The sequence below is a fragment of the Pteronotus mesoamericanus genome, unplaced genomic scaffold (assembly GCF_021234165.1).
Source record: "Pteronotus mesoamericanus isolate MK-2021 breed Mesoamerican mustached bat unplaced genomic scaffold, CSHL_Meso_final scaffold_85, whole genome shotgun sequence".
In the NCBI taxonomy this organism is placed as follows: domain Eukaryota; kingdom Metazoa; phylum Chordata; class Mammalia; order Chiroptera; family Mormoopidae; genus Pteronotus; species Pteronotus mesoamericanus.
In genome coordinates this window covers 15,970,531-15,991,113 of record NW_026555329.1, presented here as the reverse complement: position 1 = coordinate 15,991,113, position 20,583 = coordinate 15,970,531, and the positions used below count along the sequence as shown (strand labels likewise).

The following is a 20,583-nucleotide window of genomic DNA, read 5'->3' as shown; positions in this document are numbered from 1 at the left end:
AAATGTAGATAATATTTATATATTATCAGTATCAGGATGGTATCTAAAGATAGGAGATAATCAAGGGAATCAGTACAGATAAAGAGGAGACCTTGAGCACTTCACTGTTAAGAGGTCAGGTGTAGAATAGACCCAGCAAAAGAGACTGAGAGAAGCACTTACTGGTGTAGGAGGAAGCCAAGAAAGAGGAGCAGGCAACACAGTCAAATGCTTTGATAAGTAAGATTGGAAATGACCACTAAATTTAAACAGAGTCTTGTGGAGAAGACAAATGTATAAACAACATGGTGTAAATAATTTCATATTGTGTATTATTGCAGAAATCTCTGAGAAAATTCCCTCCTTTGAGAGGACTCTGAGCAGAAGTTTATAGGAAGATTAGTAGTTCACCAAGAGGCTGAGGAGAAGATAAAAAAATAAAGGAAAGAAGGTATAGAGAACCCAAGTCAAGACATACAGGCGTGTGTTGGAAGCCCTACGGATCTTGTACCCAATGAATGTGAAGTGTGTAGTCTAGCAGGTGCCAGAGGGCAGGAGAGGAAGATGGGGAATTAGACAGAGGACAGCTCAAAAGCAGTCTTCTGTGCTGAGCTAAGGCGTTCGGCTTGATTGTGTAAGCAGTAGGAAGTTGTGAAGGGATTGCAACAAGAGTGTAATGTGGAGATATTTTTGTTTTAGTTTATCACTCAGGTGGCACTGAGGGGGGCATATGTGTAGAGGCAGAAGCTGGAAGTGGGGAGACCAGCTAAAAGGCCATTGCCATAGACCAGATGCCTGAGGTAATCAGCTGAGTCAGCAGCACCAGCAGGAACAGAGAGGAGAGACATGAGGAATAATTAGGTGAAAAATTGACCAGTGTTAGTCGTTTTATGTTTGATGTGTAATTTTATATTTTGATGAGGGTTGGGGGGAGGCATAAGGGAATCTGGGAGGTAGGTTTTCCACTATGGTAGTGGTGTCACTAATCAGTCACCTTCGGCTATGATAATGCTGCAAAACAACCCCTTAATGTTACTGGTGAAACAATAAACATTTATTTCTCACTTGGGGACCTGCAGGACTGCGAGTCAGCCCTGGGGGGCTGTGCTCCAGAGCACAGGCCAGGCTCTAGGCCGCCTCATGGGTTCTTTCATTTCAGGACCTGTGTTTGAGGATTCAGTGTCTCCCTGATGTGTGCAGTTCTCCTGGTGGCTAGAGGAACAAGTAGAAACATGCTGTACCTCTCGAAGGCTCTGGTTAGGATTGAGAGAAAGCCTAAGGAAGGGTTTCCTAGGAAGTAAGTAAGAAAGAAAGAAATTAAATCATTTTGCATATATGGGGAGGTGTATTTCCTCACTGTATGGTCACTTGGCAAAGGGGCATGGGCTAAATCTTATTACAAATAGAGAACTTCAGAATCTATCACACCAGCTAACAGAACATGTATGTAATGTAAAAATACGTGTTCAGTTTTAGGCATATTCATTCTAGAACATCTAAGCGGACATATAGACAATTGAATAGTTGCACCAAGAGAAATATCAGAGTTGGACATAAGAACTTATTGGTCATTGGATATAAGTAATAAATAAAACCATAGAAATAGACAGGATTTCCTAGTCAGACTAAAATGAGAAAAACAAAGTTACTGAAGGAGCCCTGAGAAGCACCAATGTTTATTGTATGAAAATGAGTCAATAGGTGATCTGAGAAGGAACAGTTAAAGGGTTAGTTGAAAAACTTAAAGAGCATGACCAAACTAAAATAGAAGAGAGTTACAAGGAGGAGGAAGTGGAAGTGAATGGTCCAGTGGCTTTCAGATTTAAGTTAGCCTTGGTGGAGAACTAATGTGAGGAAGGTGATTTTATCTAACCTGAGAGAAATCCTTTCAACACAAAATTTCAGATTGCTGCTCATAGAATCACTATGGAGACAGTGGGATAATGTAAATAAAACCCAGGGTACGCTTTCTGACATGTGCCTGGCACTCAGTAAATGGTAGTCGTTATTATTCTATTGAAAACTGTGGAACATTCAGAAATTGCCACCAGCTTAATACAAAATTTGATGTTACACCATTTTTGCTTTGAATTTCATCAAAAGCATTTTATTATTAGAGCCAGAAAAGGCAGAAAAATGTAATGTTATATGATTTCTAAGGCATAACCCTTGAAATTAACTAGAGCGAAATTCTGGGGTAGTTACTTTCATTAAGTTGATGTTAAAAAGGTAACCCAAGAGGATTGTTGCATCCTTGTGGTCTCTGTTATTTAAAAGACGTTTAATCCCAGGCATCCTTATCAGTCTAATATTTGGGTTGACGTGGCCATTTGTTTCCTGCCTATATAAATCGTCTTGTTTTCAAGTTCTGTCTTCGTATTGCCAAATCAGGATAAAAGCTGGAAGGGCATGTGTGTTTCAAAATACCCAGGTACTTTAGGTTAAGGAGATGAAATATGCATTTGCAGGCTCGCTTTCAGTTTTCAGATAACCACAGAGCTTGTCGGCCTTTGTCCTCATAATTTCCCCATCCCTACGTGGTTCAGAGTCCCAGTGTGCTTTCTGGCTGAAAGCACACACTATATTTTGCTTTGTTAACAGAACAGTGGTTATCAAATTCTTTGTTTTTAATGATTCTGCTTTAGGGATGTCCATTAATAATCCCTGGAGAGACCACCATGAAATTTCTGTAATTAGATTATAATACAAAGGTTTGCTTATTCACAATATTTCAAAAATTTTTAATTACTATTTCTGGGCAATGACTCCAATCTTCCCATCTTTTACATTCAACTGCCTTTTTAATGCTGACTTTCTTCCATTTTTCTTATTGTGTTCATTCTCTTTTTAAAGTTTGTGGGTATAATTGAAACTGCCCTACCTTTGAGGACCCTCTGTCCTCACCTAGCAGAATAAATGAAATATGGGTACAAAGACTGAGCATATAAATTACTTCTAAAAGAGAAAATGCCTACAACATAAAGCTTTTTGATTCCCCTTTACTTTTTTTATTTTATCCCTGAGCTTGATGGCTATTTTTTCTCTCTAGTCCAGTGATCTCGTTATTAAAGCATTCTTGTAAAGGTAATTTAGCACACATGCCTTATAGTTATTAACCAAGTTCTGCATTCAAATACCAAATCACTCTGCAGATGATACGTCCTTCTTTCCACTAGCAAAATAGCTTGGGGTGTGGAGGGGCCAGGGGGTTTCTTAGTTGTCCTGAGTGACATTTAAGAATTCTGCAAAAGTAGAGAAAATGGCTTTGGTTCTTCTTAAACAAATATTCATAAATATAATAATGATGCCATTCTGAGTGTAGATTTTCATAAACCAATGACATTACAAACATTTGCTGAACACCTTATATGAAAAATGACATAATTAATACACTCAAGTCAACCCTTGACCTGGAAGAAAGGTTATGAGGGTGGAAAAGAGAAGAAATGAGCAAAAATGGCCTTGGTGCAAATCCACAAGCACAGTTCTTTTAAAAATCTTTGAAATGCACTGAAGAAAATATTTTCTTTTATTTTTAATATCTTTGAAAATGATAATGCAGTGTACAGTTGTTATTTGTGAAGTTTTTAAAGCCAGAGATGACTTCACATTTAATCATACAAAAATAGAATAAAGGGACTTTAGAACTGGAAAGTGCTTCAGCCATCATCTAACTCTGTTTCCTCATTATATGAAAGTTCATATGACAGATCTGAGGCCAGAGGGACCTTCCAGCACTTGCCCAAGGTCACAAACATGCAAGGGTACACTGAGGTCAGGGCAGAAGGGTAATACATGCTTTGTAAGGATTTTTTTTGGTCACTACTAGGAGAACAATAGGTACAACGTAGTACTACATGTGCAAAGTGATATAGTTTGGCTTGAAGCTTAAGCAAGACCACAGCTGGGTGCTTTATAACAACAGCGTTCTGTTTTTAGTTAGATTTTGGGTAAAAAATGATGATACACATGCATTTTAAGACAGGATCATTTTGAGATAGAGTTTTATAGAGCTCGAAATTAAGCTCTTTCTCTTTCTCTTCCTTTCAGCCCCAAGATAATCCATACTTTTAACTTCTGCCCTCCCTCTCCTCTTTGGAAAAAGAGAATCATACAAATGAACCAAACCAAATCAACCAAAAGAGCTAAGTACTGTTAACAGAATTATCAGTATATTTCAGTTGAATTCTAATTTTAATTTCTTCTGGTTTTCAGGAAAATTATTTAATATCATTATTTTTAGGTCAATTCCTTTAAATTCTTTTAAAATATATCTATTTCCTGGAGAGAAATATATGTTATTGCTTTATATTGTTTATGTCAGAACAGACCAGGTAGACTTGGGGAAAAGCAGAGAGCAGAGGACTGTGTTTTGCTGTGATCATTCATGCTAAGTTTATATGTGTATTAAGTTGGACCATACACAGCGTTTAGAAAGAGAGTGATTTCTGAAAGTGTCCTCAACATGAGCGAAGTCTAAAAAATTGACACGAACACTATTCTCCTTAAGGATTATCACACTTTTGTTCTATCCCAAAAGGAAGGCTGATCGCGATGCGTTCTGAGAGTGCATTTTAGAGAAGGAAGAAACTTTAAACAGATGCGTGTGTGAGACTCATGTCCTTATTGGTTTCAATTCTTTCTAAAGCAAATGATACAAAAGGAGGGTGAGTGAGCCATCCTTGTCTCCCTACCCCCCAATGTTATGTCGTTAGAACTAGAGAGATTTATAAAATGATTAGGTTTTTAATGTTACTTGGCTTAGTGTCCTTTTCTGATTGACCACTACAGGAAATGGAGACTCCTGCAAAAATACAAAAAAAAAAAAAAAAAAAAAAAAAGACATTCTGCTGCTGTTTTACATCCTAAGCCAAGTGTCTCATAGGATCCAGTAAGAGTTGAATGTCTGGGAAGAAGGTCTCAGTCATTACCATAAAAAGCTCTTTGGCACCCTGTGTCATAGAACAAAGTGTCGGACCAGTTCCCATTACCAGGTGCCTGTGGTGCTTTTCTTAAATAATCAGTCCCATTCAGACAGAGATTTTAAGGTCCTTGATTGTCTTTCTATTTCACAAGCAGTAATTTTTTAAGGCTAAATGGCACTGGAGGTAGAGTGTTTTTGAAGTCAGATTTAGAAAAGAACTTGGTATATCCCAAAGCTGGCCTCATTCTTTCTCGTTTTTGCCAAAGGTCTGATGCAAGTTCAGATCTGACAGCAGTGCACTTGGGCATTCGGGGAGGCAGGCAACATTGCCTCGGGCCCCACACTTGGGCCCCACACTTGGGCCTGGGAGCTCATACAAATGGAGATCAATTTTAGGGTGGCCTCCTAAATCCTAGAGGGTGAAAACAGACAAAGCTCACCCTGCCTTACTTTGACCCTTCAGCCTCAGATAGGAGTGCCCTGAAACATTTATATTACTTCTTCCTTCTTTTTAAGAGCACAAAATACCTGGTAAGTGAAGAGATCCAAGATAGCATTGCAAATATGCTATATATAAATGTGTATTTTTTTCCTACTTTGCGTCATTTTTCAGAGTCCCAATTAGACAATGAGCTTCACGGCCTTACTCTGCATATGCCCCAGTGAATTCCAAGAGGTCATGGCCGTAAAGTACAACTTTGAGATTAGAAGAGCTTGCTCTTTAAAGAGCTATTTTTAGCTGGAAGGGAGACTGTGGGCCTCAAAGTGCCTGGCAGGTACCTCCTTCAGAAGGAATCTAAACTGGAGGTGTGCTTCCAGGGGAAGGTCTCAGTGGGGCTTCTCTGTTTGCTCCAGAAAAGGCTGATTCTGCTGGTAGTTACTGCTATGTTGGGGGTGGGAGGTTACTAGGGTTCCCCAGTGGAACTCAACCAGTAGTCTCCAGGTCCTCTTGTGTAGAGCATACATTGTGCCTGCCCCCCGCCCCGCCCCCCGCCCCCCATGCCAGCGCACCAGAAACCATAGAGCCTAAGATATCATAGCCGCGTTGGATGGAAGGACTCCATAAGATCCCTTAAAAATCACGATTGTATTTGGATGCCACCAACTTGCGCTCCTGAGATATTTTTCAACACAACTCTTACGGATTAATATCAAATTGTCATCCTGCAAAGTGTACATCATTCTAGGCCAGGCTCTCGTGAAGAGCGGTCTTAAGAGTAGTAACAGGCAAGGTTGGGGCGGGGTGGGGGCTGGCGGGGTTGTGGGGAGAAATGCCCTCCGCGGAGCTGGGACTTGCGGGCTGAGTGTGAGCCCGCCGAGGAGGCGTCGGCCTCCCGCCGGCACCGCCAGGAAGAGCCTGGTTCCGGGATCCCACCCGATACGGGCAAGTTGTGTGCGGGAGAGGACAAAGGGGAGATGAAAGGGGCAAGGTTTCAGAGGGTATGGCAGGAGTGAGGATGAGACAGCTATGCAGAGACGGAGAGAGTTAGACATCCTGAGAGAGACACACAGAGACAGACGCCGGAGACAGTGTTGGGGTTCAAGAAAGACAGAGAAAGGAGGGAAACATATGCTGAGAGATACAAAGAGCAGCGGAGATACCGAGAAAGACAGAGACAGCAAAGAGACCGAGACTGGGAGACGATGGTTGAGGAGGAGGTGTCAGGCGAGAGAGCGGTGTTAAAGTATCCCCCTGCGTGTCCCCCCACCGACCTGTCGCCCCCGCCCCCGCCCCACTCCTCCTCTTGCTCGGCCCAGCCGGCGAGAGGCGTCAGCCCACAAGGTCGCCCAGTCCTCTCGGCTGTTGCGCGCTGAATGGCTGGCGGTCCGCAGAGCCTCCGCCTCGGGCCAGGCAGCCACAGGTCCACAGCGCCTGGCGTCGGTGCTGGGGCCGAGGCCGGCAGGGGAGCCTTGCACTGTCCTGCGGCGACCCCCGCCTTCCAGACCGCCCTGCTCCGCTCCCCGTGGTGGCAGCCCCCTACTCACGACCCCCCGGGGAGGGGGCGCTGTGGCCACCAGAGACAACACAGAAGTCAGTTCTCCCTGCGGCCCGGCCCGCTGAGAGCCTGGGAGCGGGATCTATTTACACGAGGTACCAATTAGTCTCTGAGGCATTGTTTACCCACGTGCCAATGTGATGGCCGGTATCGGGGAGTAGGCTCACGGAACCGCGGACCTACGGACAAAGCTCCACCGGGTCTGGGCTCCGAACCTCGGCGCACTCAGGAGCGTCCCTCAGTGGCTGGGCAGGACACAAACAGCACCTGCGACTCTGCTCCGGAGTAGCTCCCGAGCTTCCCGGTGTCGTGCGTACAGGTACAGCTGCTTCCTGCGCCAGGAGCCTCCACGTTCTGCAACCCTACCCCTCTTTCAGAAATTGGGACTGCTTGCAACTGCTGTGTGGCGTTTTTCTTCGGAAAGGCCAGTGTCTTATCTCTCAAGTTCAAGTTCCGAGGACTTGCCCAGACTCCTCCCCTTCAGTCATTTCTACGATCCTTCGGCAGCCTCGGGAAGCTGACAGCCTTGGACTGCTCGTCCCAGAGCCAGCGCTGGCATCCCAATCCGTCCGGCGCTGTATCCCGGCGCACTCGCCTCTCTCGTTCCCTCTTCCTCCCTTCCTTCCTCTGTTTCCTTCTATACTTCCCCCTTCCTTTCTTGCCTCTTAAGTTTCCTGCACCGCAAATCCAACTGTGCCAAGCCTAGGTTCCCGTGGAACCGATCCTGAGCGCTACCTGGCCGCTGAGACGGACTCCGGGGAGGCAGGACGCGGTAGCGGGACTGGTCCGTGCCCGAGCATGGAGACGAAGCGCCAGGGAGGGCATGTCCGGGGCGCCGGAGACGCCAGGCCCGAGTAGCTCCTCCATGGAGCCTGTCCAGAGCGGTCCTTGCTCACCGGATTCGCCCCCAGCCCAGTGTGGTAAGTACTCTTCGCCTCCACGGTCCCGGAGGGCACAACACCTTAGGGCGGAGTGGTGAGGCACTGGGAAGGGGCGGAGGGGAGGGTCCCTGGTTGGGGGACAGAGTGCTCTAGATGGGCGACTGTCACAGACCCAGGCAGACTTCCACTCTAGAAGTTAGCACCGGCTGTGCCCCTTGGCTCGAATAAAAGTAGTACCAGAGGGGTGTGTGTGTGTGTTTGTGTGTGTGTATGTATCTATGTACGTGCAGGGCACTCAAAGGGGTAAACTGAGCCTGGCTTTCCTGTTTGCAAATTTTACACTCCCTTCCCCCCACCCCCACTCCACCGACTGTGTGGAGATACCCAGCACCTAATCTTGGTCAGCTCTATCTACCCTTTCCTCTTCCCGCGCCCCTCTCGCTCTGTCTCTGTCGCTCGCTCTCCCTCTTTCCTTTTCTCTCCATCTCTCTCTGCTGGTGTGTACGTGTGCGAGCACAGCCAGGGCTGGCAAAGAACCAGCCACCGCGTTCAGTCCGAGCCGCCCCACCATCAAACACTAGGGCAGGTCTCGCTGCCAGAGACGCTTGGGCTCCGAACCAGCCTGCACGCGGCTCTGAGCACTGGCACCTCCTGTCTCCACCGCCTGGAACTCGCACGCAAGGAGCACAGGGCGCAAAGAGCCCTTCATCTTCCCAACCTCCTGCCTGCGGACCTAGCGCTCGCTGGTTTCAGGCGCTGGATTTACTGGCTTTTTTCAATTTTTTCTGTCCCCGCCTCCGTGCTTTTTGGTTCACCCCTCCCCGCCACGACCCCCTTTCCCCGCTTGGTCGCCAAACCTAACCTTGTCCGCGTGGTCATGGGATGTCTAATTTCATTTGTATTTAGGCTGCTGAGAGCGCTCCTTGCTCTGTAAAGTGGATGTCAGGTGGATCTATGTTTTTGAAGGAACAAAGACTCAGCGAAGGCACCGCCGAGGAAGTTTGAGACGCGGGAGGATGCAGGCTGCGTGCTGGTGCGTGGTTCTCCTCCTGCAGCCCACAGTCTACTTGGTAAGTCGCGCTGGCCCCGCGCCCCCGCAATCCCACCCTGACCGCGAGGCCCGGCAACTGGCGGGCGCGGGAGGAGGGGGAGACCGTCAGTCCAGCGAGAGCAGTGTTCCTAGCGACTGTGTTGGAACAACTTTGGCAAGCTGGTCTCTGGATCCCTGCGGGATTTTCCGGGGATCCCATCCCCATTTCCTGCTCCAGTTCCCCCTTTCCTGCGCGTGATTCGGAACAGCGCCTTAGGGCACCCTCGACACCCAGAAAATGAGGATATAGTGGGACAGGACCTGCTTTATTAAAGGAGAGGGCAGAGAGAAAGGGTGGAAGGCTTGAACTCTCACTGATTCATCCACAGAGTTTAAACAAAAGGAAAGAGGTGGAGAGTGGGGAACACGAATCTGCTCTGTGCCTTTGAAAGCCAACCCACCCACTAACCCCCGCATCCCCCAGTTTGGAGATGTGCACATAAAAAAAGTGCAGGTAACTTTGTTTGACTTGTAGGGTTGAGACAGGACAAGTTTAACAATCAGTTAGGAGCATCACAAGCAGATGAGATAGAGTTAGGTCAGAGATACTCTGGCAAACATGTAGCAGCTCCTGCTCCCTCTTTTCCTAACTCGCCTTTTCACCAAATAACCGAAGCCAAACCCCAGTTCCAGTGCTGAGACCCTTATTAGGGAATGGCAGATGTTGTCGGGGGCGTGGGGGGGGGGGATTTTAGCTAAAGCCGTCGTCCCAGTTCTCCCAGAACTGTGTGGCGGGGTGGGGGGGAGATTGGACTTTGCACACTCTTGGAGAGGGGTGAGACACACTTTATTGTGGTCGCTGTGGATCGGTAGCTGTGGGCACCGCGCAGAACCGAGCCGCAGCGTGCAGTTTCTCGGGTCTAGTTTCAGGGAGGGCCAGGCGCACTCGCGCCCTGCTGGTGAAGTTGTGCTCAGGGCACTGACCCCCTGTTACCCATCTGTGGGCCGCAGGAGTGCACTGGGGGCTCAGCGTGTTCTAATTAGGGGCTAGGAGTGCTGGGGCGGCCCGAGATCTCTGATGGGACTGGGTAAATGGGGATGGGGGCATGCTGTTCTGTAATCCCAAGAGCTTCAGGCCCCACAAGTCTGGGAGCAAAGGAGTTGCCATCCCTGCAACTGAGAACATTTCCCAGCCATTGCCCTGGTGCATGTGGTAGCAGTGGTGCTAGTTGTGTGAACTCTGTGTAAATGAGTGTGTAAGTATGCGTCGTATGAATATGTATGTGAGGGTGTGTATTTAATTGGTGTCCTCTTCAGTCCAAGAACCCTCTGTGCTGCCGGTCTTCGCACTTTTATCGCCTGACCATGGCAGCCGCAGACGCCAGAGGGCGCTGTGCGTCAGTGTCCTCGCCTACAGGACACCTTGGGGTAAACAGGTGAAAGCCCGGGCAGCCAATCCAAAGGAACAGCTTTTCTGACTGTCACCGAGTCTGTGCCTGCTCTGGCTGGAACGCAGATGGAATGCAAAAAGTGTCCTTCCCATTTCCCCTCTTCAATCGTTTTTGCCCCCACCTGTGTCCAGTAAACCCACTGACACTGACAGCCCAGAGACTGTCGGCAGAAAGTTTGGCCAGAGGAAATACAGAAATTATTTATTGGAAGAAAGGGAAGGGACCGCAAAGTGAAAGCTACAGAGGGAAAACATTAACCATTCCCTCGATCATGGAAACCCTCTTGCCTCTCTCCTCTGCATACCTTTACGCATAACCTGAACCTCAGGACCGTTCTTACGTCCTTGGACTGTGCTTACGCACACGCAGACACACGGCAAAGGCTCGCGGCTGTGGTTCAGTTTATTGCTTGGAGCAAGTATTTCGATATTCTGGAAAATAATCTATCAAAAGCAGAAGTTAAATCAATACGTTGTGTTAAATTTTAAATGTGTTTGTTGGCAGTTAAACCGTTTTCCACTCATTACAACAACAGTGCTGGATTTATTCTAATGCGCTGCGTTCTCAACAACAAGCGCATTAATTCTCCTTTAATTGTAAACTGGGAGCATTTGAAAACCGTTCAGTGTGCAAATTATGCTGATTCAATTACCGTTTAGTTACAGACTTCATTACCTGAATGCCTTTTGGCAATACAGAGAAAGGAGACAATTTTTCCAGTTTCACTAAAAACAATACCAAATGTGAACAATAAAATAGAGAAGGCGATTTACAAGTTCATTCTTTTCTTTCTGATCTTAAGTTGTTTTGTGTGTTGGGGATTAGAATCCACACACACCACAAAAACAAAAGACTGGTGGCTGTGACCCAAAGCAGTATTTCCAGGGATTGTCACCCCAGGGTTATTTGCCAGCAGAATCCTGAGCTGTTTTCTTGGAGGAGCAGGAAGCTGAATTTTATCATGGAAATGAATTTAAAAGGGTGAATTGGGCAGTCAGGACAGTTTGGTTTTAGGCAACTAACAAAGTGAAGAGCCCCTGATTAAAGCTCTAGGGCAATGAGACAGTCCAAAAAGTGGCCAGAGCTTCTTTCTCCATCTATTTAACTAAATATCAGATGCAGTAACTGAATTTAGCATTTATTGGTAGCTTCACCCTGGAACATCCAGACCTTTGCGAACAACTGCAACAGATGCATGCAGGTTGTCAGGAGCTGATTGAAGTTGTGCACCTAGAATGCAGGAGTGGCAAATCATTACAGTATTTTATTTTGCCTTCCCTCCCCCCATTGACATAAGCAAGGGAGGAGTTAAAGGAGTAATTTTTTTTTTGTCTTTGTGAGCTCACACCACAAGTTTGGTGACAGGGACACTCTATGCATTGCCTCCTAGCCGGTACCACAGTACACCTTTCCCTTTAAGCTCCTGGAATCCCAGTTATGTTTCCCAGGGAGCAGTCACCACATTATGTACAGAGAGCAAGGTTTATTTAGGTATCCCCTACATAAAAATATTTAGCCTTCTGCTTATAGAGAAATACAGTAAATACTCCCAAATTGGGGACGAACTTCTCATGAAAAACAACTCTCTATCCAGCAGATCAGTGCTCCATATTTAAGCCACAATTGTCTACCTATGTGTTTGGGTGAACATTCTCAGGATGTGTTTCTTTGCCCTGGGTTCTTTGCGTGTTTGTTTTAAGTTGAGGATTTTGAGTCTTTTTGTGCTTATTGAGAGATGGGTCTGTCCTATTTCAAACTAGAAGCTTATTTTATTACAGCAATGGAAAGTTAATTAGAATGTATCTGCAAAGTTGTCTTCTAAAACATATTAGGATACTCAAAAATTACCACACTCTTTTATTCCAGTCATCAATGCGGGGAAGTGGGAAGTTATTTTTTAAAAACAAAGAGAAGGAAGTCTTCTGTTTATTGAATGTTGCGTATTGCAGGTTTAAAAATCTGAATTCAACAGGAGAGACACCTATGGCATAAAAATACATGTTAAAAATAAAAAAGTCCTGCAATTTTTATACTTCTGTCAGTTCTGGACTGATTCCAGGATATTTTCAATATGATTTTATGGGGTAACAGGACTGTAGCATCTTAATTGAATTGAAACACACACTGGATGAACTAGAGAAATGCGATTTCTGACTCTGAGAATTGGGCATCCTAAATCGAGTTATTCTTAGTGGGTCAAGCTGAAGGGTAGGCCAGAGCACACAGGGAGAGTGCCTCCCAGCAGAAAGCAGAGGTGTCCTGTTTGGGGGCTCACCTATGGCTGCTTTCAGAGCCAAGAATTGAGTTTAATGAGTGCTCCCTGGGCATGTCAACCAAAAAGTTACTCAGAAATTGAGTCCAGGGAATCTGACAAGGGGTTGAATGATGTTACTGTGGCCAGTCACATCACAGTACTATTCTAATGAGAAGAGATGCTCACGCTCCAGTTTAGGTGCTGCCAACCAGTTCTGCTAGGAATTAAAATTTTTAATAATCTGGTGGTGGTGGTGGTGGTGGTGGTGGTGGTGGTTTAACCATTATGGGCAAGGATAGAAACTTCTTTCTAAACCTTGTACTTAAAAAACATTTTGAATCATCTATTCTCCTCACGTTTAGGGTATCCTTAACATGTGAATTCCACAGCAATTGTTTAATAGAGATTAAAGAGTGATTAGTATGGTCATGGAATACTATCTCTGCTCTGTTGAAAACCAGACCCTTTGGGTGAATTCACTGGTTATGAAGGTGGCTGTTAAAAAATGTGGAAGCTGAGGGCAAGCAGCAGGAGAGACCACTAAAGTCTATCCTGTGGAGGTGGCTGTCCTTTAGACTATGTATGTGTACTTCCCATCCTTTGTCAATTAAACCAGCTGCCAATTAAAAGCTGTAATAAATTTGAGTTTATACCTGCAACACACACACACACATTAACTACCTACCAGTGGCTATTCAGTGTTCTCTATTAAGGCCAATTCCTGGAGGCAGTACTAAAATTTCCCCATCCCCCTGCATTTCCTGACTCTTCCACATCAGGTCAGCCTTCCTGCCATAGGACCAAACCTGCGTTTTTGAAGGAGCCTAGGCCCCAGCAGCACATGAGAATTCATCAGTTCCAAGACATATTCTGGGGCTCTGTGAGAGAAGTTGCATTTTCCTAAAATGCTCAGCTCTGCACTGACCAGGAAAGCAGCTCTCTGGGGGTGGGGGGAGCCCTTGGGTAGGTCACCCTTCTGCCTCACTTCCAGGGGAATTATCATGGTCTGGGCCCTTCTAGTGATAGCTCGGGGTGGGGGACTGTCTTCAGTATTAGAAGGGCTGAGCCAGAATTGCTCAAACTTTCTCAGCGCGTACTTTCCCTGGAAAGCCATTAAGTTCGTGGCTCCTTTTTGTGGGAAGTTGATTTCTATTTGGCGTTGAATTGTTGGCGGCTATTTCCTCCTTAATGAAAGCGTTGTCTGGGTGAAAAATATATCTAGTGGCAAAGAAATTGGTTTATTTTTTTGAGGTAGGTGCTCAATGTCCTACTTTTCTGTCTGCAGGAAGATTTTCTGCAGACTACAGAAATTGACAGCATTGTCCAGGTAATAACCATTGTCGACAATATTTTCAAAAGGGCATTTGAGTGATGAAAGCATTTGGATATTGCCTTTTCAAATAAACAATTTTCGGTCTTGGGGTTCTTTGATTTTGTAGGGGGTGGGGAGAAGGGGTTAAGCATTGGCAAACCGATGGCTTCCCCATTGCACCCAGACCTTCAATACCGAGGTGCCTGTCAGCTTCGCTACAGTTCTGAGGACTGCAGTTCCAGCCCCCAGTGAGTGTCTCTTGCATCGTTGATGTAAAGGGTCAAAAGGGAATCCTGAGAATAAGGAATAGCACTGTTCTTGCACTCCTCCGCCTGTAAAGAAGGCCACCGTTAAGCTCTGAAAGTTTGCCTGCTGTAGGGTGGCAAGTTAGGAAGTGTGCATTATTTATGATTTTTTTTTAAGCACGTGCCTAGCTTTGATTCGGTTCAGGAAAGTTCTCTTAAAGCAGCCACATCCTTGAGGAGCTTCAGATCTCATTCTAAGACCCTAACACTCCTCACCATTTTAATTATTGTAGTAGAAGGAGACGGGCGAGTCTGCCGGCCGCGAGCCATCGGGCCAGCGGCGTCCTGGAGCAGTGGGCGGTTGAGTGAGGCTCCTTTGTCGCCTTCCCCTGCATTCTCTTAGCCACCATTCGTCTACACCCGCCTCACGTTCGCAGGAATTTGCGGTCTTGATTTATCTGCTACTTAAGCTCGCGACCAGCTCTTTTTCTCCTTGTCAGCACTAACTCCTCCCGGAGCTTGGTAAACACGGCGCGCGCATTTTTCTGCTGCCGATTGGCATGTTGACGACTCTGCTTGAAGGAATGTGACAATAAAGTGAGAAACCAAAGCTTGGCAAGCACTTAATCAAGGATAAAAAGGTTCTGCTGTAAGGATGTCACTCAATTTATTGTGAAAGTCGAATGAATTACGTTTAATGAAAGTGCTCCCCAGATGAATATTACCAGCAATTTCCTGAGTTGGCTCTGTCAACTCGAGATGAGGAAATGCCAACCCAGATCAGAAAAGAGCGCCCATCTCAATTACTATGCAAGCTTTCCAAGAGCGGCTTTTTATTGAGATGATATATATTAGCGGCTTCGTCGTGCCCCTCCTCGCGCCCAGGAGTGCGTTTGCGCATTTTCCAAGTTTGACGTCTGCCCTCGCGGGTTGCTGGCTGTTGTTTAAACTTCTGATGAGCGCGCGGCGTTTCTGCTGCAGGCTGAAAACCTAATTACTCCGCTGTAAACAGCTTTCCCTAGTATATTTTGTTTACTGCGGAGGTGGGGACTGGCGGGGCAGCGGGTGGGGGTAGGGCAGTAAGAATTCCCTTGCTCGGGTTTCCTTTGTCATAGAAAGTTCCTTCGGCATCTAGTGCGGGATTCCAGAGGGTGGAAAGCTGGTGGTGCCTGGAGCGGGGGGCGTTGGCATAGTGCACACTGGGGGGTCCCAGGAGCCAGGAGAGAGCAGCAAGTGCTTCTCCGGCTGCGGCCACTGAAAGACCTTTTCCCGCTCCTACTTCCTTTAGATTAATGAGGGTATTTTACTTGTTCAAGCTGGAAATACGATGGGGAGGGGGATACAGAAGCCACAGTCAGAGCGCATCGCCTCATCTGCATGAGAATGGAGAACCAGAGCTTTTCTTGTATAGTTTCTTTCTCCCACAATAAGACAAATTGCTGCTTAGAAAAACCGAGTGTTTCTTTAGGAACTGGCTCTCGGGGGCTCAGCGCGTCTTTGCTGAACCTGACTCCGGCCCGGCCTCGCCCATCACCTCGCCACCCTCATGGACCCTGACCGGAAGGATCAGAGGCAGAGGCTGCAAAGGGTACAAAGGGAGGTCGGGCACCCTCGCCCTACCGGAGGGAAGGGACGCCCTCCTGATACATTTCGCCCTATGTCTCAAACCCACTCCCCACCCATTGGTTTAAAGGCTATTTCAGGTCGTCTTCTACAGTTAGGAGAGAGAAACTATCTTCGACGTAGGCTTCACACCCTCGGCTCAGAATCTCAGTCCTCTGACCGAAGCTGCGGAGTGTTCGGACCCAGTGGTTTCCCAGCAGGAGTCGCTGCCGCCACAGCTGCATGCTCTATCTTCTGCTTTAAGCCTCAGGTGACTTCGAGCAGCCCCTACTGATTGACGAAAACACAGGGGCAGCTCTCTCATTTCTGGACCCCAAGCCCTCACACCAAAGGGTTGCTTCTGGGGAACTTTTCGCCGACGCCGCCAAGCTTTGGTGCTCCGAAGTCAGCAGGCAAAACTGCAGCAGTTCCCCAAACAGAGGCCGCTGGCATCGAGGGTGGGTGGGGCAGTGGAGGGCACCTCCGCCAACTGGTTTCGCCGAGCGACTCTTCAGAACCACGGACAGCGCCAAGCTCTGCAGGGTCTGGGTGTCCCCAGCCCCGCCCGACGCACTGCGCCAGCTCAGTTCCTCTGGAGGTAGAGTGCAGACACCTCCCTACCATCCAGTGGTGACTGTAAAGCCCCCGCCTCCCCAACCCAGTCATCTGGGAGCTTAAGTGGGTGGGGATAGTTTGCACCCCTATCCCCACCCACTGCGTGATTGCAGCATCACATGATTACCACTGAGTTCAGCCTGAACCGAGGTGAATTCTTTCCCCCACTTTCATCGCCTCTGCTCCCATTCCTTCTCACAGCTCCCAGACAGAAACGTGAGTCATGTGATGCAGAGCTGTAAGTGCCCTTAATAAAGTCAAGACCTCCTTTGGCAGATAAGGAAACCGAGGTACTGAGAGGGGGATCAACTTTCTCGCAAGTGTAAAGCCAAATGGGGAGGAGTAATTCCTTCCCTATCTCCTGCCTGTGGAAAACTGGGCTGGAGCCACTAAGGCGATGGAGCCACAATGAGATGCCTTTAAAAAGTGGACCGTGTGGGGCTGTTTGGGGGGACTCCTAATTATTGTGAGTTTCTAAAGGAGCAGTAATTACTCACGGGGAGCAGGAGAAACCACTACCTGGGTAAGGGAATCGATGTATTTGCTATCGAAAGTGCCTGGCTCGCCTGTAATGCAGACGAATAGGAATACAGCCTCATTATTTTTCATGGTTTAAACTCCCTGGCTTGGGGCCTGATGCAGCGCAGAATCTATCATTAACCCGAAATGGGGTGGGAAAGTTTCTGTTTATTTACTTTGCTAAACAACCCCCCCAACCCTGAACAACCTCCCCCCGCATGCCCTAAACAACCCCCGAAACACGCACAACCTCTGTCCCGCCTTCCACGACTCTCCCCCACCCGGGCTTCCGCGCTCCCGGGCGGACTCTGCCGCTACTCTGAACGTGCGCAGTTCCTCCTTGGCTGCCGATTCCGTCCAGAAATAAGCCAGGGAGTACCGAGCGCTGGCGCTAGGGGTACTCTGTGTCAAAGGCGAAGACTGCCTGGGAAGTTTTGTCCATTTCTCTCGCCTTAGTTTTAAGAGTCAGTCCTTTGGAGACACCGGGTTCTAAACATCCCGGCAGTATTTAAAGGAGCAGACGACCGGCAGACAGGTCGTGCTCCACCAACCCTCGTGAGACGCCACTCGGAGAAAGGCAAGCCCTCGAGAAGGGAAGGGATCCGGAGGTGAAGCGAGGCTGGGAATGGAATAGGAAGGGACGGAAAGGCTTAGGTGCACCGTCACCGGGGTATTCTCCAAAGCCCCGGGGACATCTGCCTGCTTCTTTCCCCAGGCGAGATGCCTTAGGGCCAGCGCGCCACTTTCTCGGGACTGTGAATGCGACCCGCCTCCATCCCCTGACGTCGCTGAACTGTTGAGGGTCAGCCTACTGGATTACATAGCATTCCTGTGTACCCCCATTTCTCCAGCCTTCCACAGCCCGCAGTCCTGGCACAGCCTTCCTCCCTCTTGGAAGTTGTCTGACGCCTCTGGTGGGCAGCTGCTCGGATGAAATTTGTGTTTGGGCACCGGTGTCCTCATTGCTCTCTATAACGCCATAGTTCTGACGGTCAATGGAGGTGTGTGTGAGAGTGTGTGTGCCCGTGTTTGTGTATTGTTGAGTGCCTGGCCTTCATCTGGCAGGTTCCTCCCTTATAGCAGATCAGCGTTGCAGAGAAGATAGGGCGTGGCACTTAAAAAAAAACAAACCCCGAACTCCTTAATTGCAGTCAAATTAATCATAATTATAATAATATTAATGAAAACAAAATTTAAAATCGTGTACTTTCAGGCACTAAAGTTGCAATAAAGTACTTCTCCTCCTTGAATTTTCTTATTCTCATACACCAGCCTTTCATGGTGTATTGTTATTACCTGAGTCTTTGTCTCCTTGCCTTCAGAGACAGCCAGCCAACACAAAACCAGGACTGTAGGATCCACTGGAATCATTTCTTCCCACTATCTTCATTTTTAGAGGCTTTATAATTAAACTCTGTGAGATATATGTAGTATACATCCAGTGGAGAGTCTTTTTATTTTTATTTATGTAGCATGCTGAGAAAGGAAAATTAAGGAAATGCTTATATTGAAGTAATAAGCTTGCTTTGATGTTAACAGAAATGTTCTTTTAATTTACTTTTTCTTTTTTTTAAGTCTGAAAGACTCTTCCTGTGAGACCAGACCCCAGAGTCCTGCTTTTTTAAGGAGAGATCCTGATAAAGTGAAAAAGAAATATATTAACTTGTATTAACTCAGTGGAACAAAAGGCCAGGCTAGCCACTCACTGGAAATGCGCACTAGGCTTATGGCAAAGTCGCAGGATGATGCTGAGAGCTGAGCAGTAAGAGCTGGCTAGAAATGGCTCCAAGGGCCTTCCTTTTTCTGCCCCTTCATGCCCCTAACCACATCACAATGCACGCATTTACACACAGGGTCTTCCAGAGCCAACACAAAGACAGCAAGCTGCACACCAGCAAGAATCTTAATAAAATTGAAATTCACAGACTCAAGGCAGAAGGCACAGATTTCCTTCTTTAAGACATGTTATTGCCAGAAAAATTATGCTGGACAGACTTCGAGAAGATTTCCTAGCTTAGAAGAGTCTCTTTCATTTACAGGTTAAATACACAGACATACAGCAGACCAAGACTGGGTATACCTTTGTACCTCTACTTTTTAAAGGATTCTATGGAAAGTTTTCATGGAGAAATCTTTTGTTTTTCTAAATTGTTGGCCTTGAAATTCCAGCTTGGCATTCGCAGTACCATTTCCTTGATAGGAATCTGGTATCAGACGCTGCACTGTTGTCCTATTTATGTCAGTACTTTCAGCAATAGAATGAAAGCAATTTTGGAAAAGAAGAACTACTGGCTAGATCGCTAGAATTTTAGTCATGTATATATATGCCAACCTCTCCAACTAAACTTTAGAAAATGATATTTCTCCTTGTAACCTTGTAGCTGAATGTTATTAGAGGCCCACAGGTACATAAAACAGCTTATATAAAATTAATGGACTGCTTTACATTCACAATCTATCTGTTAACTTGTAAAGCCCTTGTAAAGTATCACATCTGTTTAAAATAGGAAGAATATAAAGTCAGGTTTTGTGTGCAATCAATAGTTGTAAATGGTTCAGTGAAATATTTGATTGTTTTGAGTTTGATAATGTGATGAAAATTTATTGTCTGTCCTTGTTCACTGATGTGCTAATCATAAGGCTGCCCTTTCTTTTATGTACTTGACCAGTTTTGAAACTAATTGTAAGATTCCCAGGCAACATCGAAGTATGTAGTCAAATTTTTGGGAAAGATGCATCTATTGGCTTACCAGATTTCAAACAGATCCATGGGTAACTATGAAGTCACAAATGAGAAGGAAATAAAAAATCCTCCAACATTGTTTTATCATTTTTAAGTGATTAACAACAAGTTTATTGGAGTTGTATACTCTGAACATTTAATGTGCATTTTTAAAAAAATGAATAAAAGTTTTAATTTAGCATCATACTTCATGAAATGAGATTTTCTGAATATATTGAAATTAGGAAAAATAAATCTCTTGTTTTCCATAAGTGTGGGCAAAATTTTAAAATATTGGAGGTCCTTATTCTTTTCTTCCTCAGGACATAAAGAGCACATTTCTCTATATTCTGTTCTTTAGTTTATGGATCTCTAAGACATGTAATAAGCCCTACTATGAATTTATTTTTCCTTACAGTGCATTTTCATTTGGGGAATGAATGATTTTTTTCTCTTGCATATTGGACTGAGAATTATATATCGTTCAAAAGCATAGTACATTTTCAAAATCTTTGTCCCCTCTATCCCCTATTTCACTTGAAGTTTACCTAGTATAGACATACTAGGTACTCTTTTAAGCACTTCTACCAGGTACTTCTTTAGTACTCTTTTTTTTTTCCTTCTTGTATGAACGGCCATTAGACTATTGTGTTAACACCTCCTCTAAATAAGAAATAATGCCCTAACTTACCAACCAGCTACATGCATTGCTCCTCCTGCTCAATACTCAATGGAAGACTCTTAAAAACATTGACTGGATTACATGAGTTTCATTATACTCTCTGTTTGAGAACTTGTCAATGAAAATGCCATAATTAATCCCAGGTTTGATTCTGAAACCTATTTAGAGAATGATGAATTGTGATTTGTTGTTGGAGCAGCTGCAGTGTTTGTAATAGGGCTGATCTCTGAAATTGAAAATATAAAATACCTTTACTCACTTACCTTTTTCATTTTTTTGTGTGAATAGTTTCTTGTACTAGGGTACCATCATTTATTGTTTTACAGAATTAAATACAGAGAAAGATGCAAACCACTGCATATGAAAGGAA

The 20,583-nt window shown here is 45.9% G+C and overlaps 1 protein-coding gene across 1 annotated transcript in view; it reads left to right on the top strand.

Moving 5' to 3' along the window:
• Nucleotides 1–7,700: 7,700 nt before the first annotated feature.
• The window catches only part of NXPH1 (neurexophilin 1), a 283,230-nt gene continuing 270,347 nt past the window's right edge, over nt 7,701–20,583 (top strand). Inside the window, exons 1-2 of the mRNA XM_054563996.1 lie at nt 7,701–7,820; nt 8,688–8,851. Of these exons, the coding sequence (XP_054419971.1) occupies nt 8,798–8,851 (54 nt within the window). The 5' untranslated portion in view covers nt 7,701–7,820; nt 8,688–8,797. The remainder of the gene's footprint in view (nt 7,821–8,687; nt 8,852–20,583) is intronic.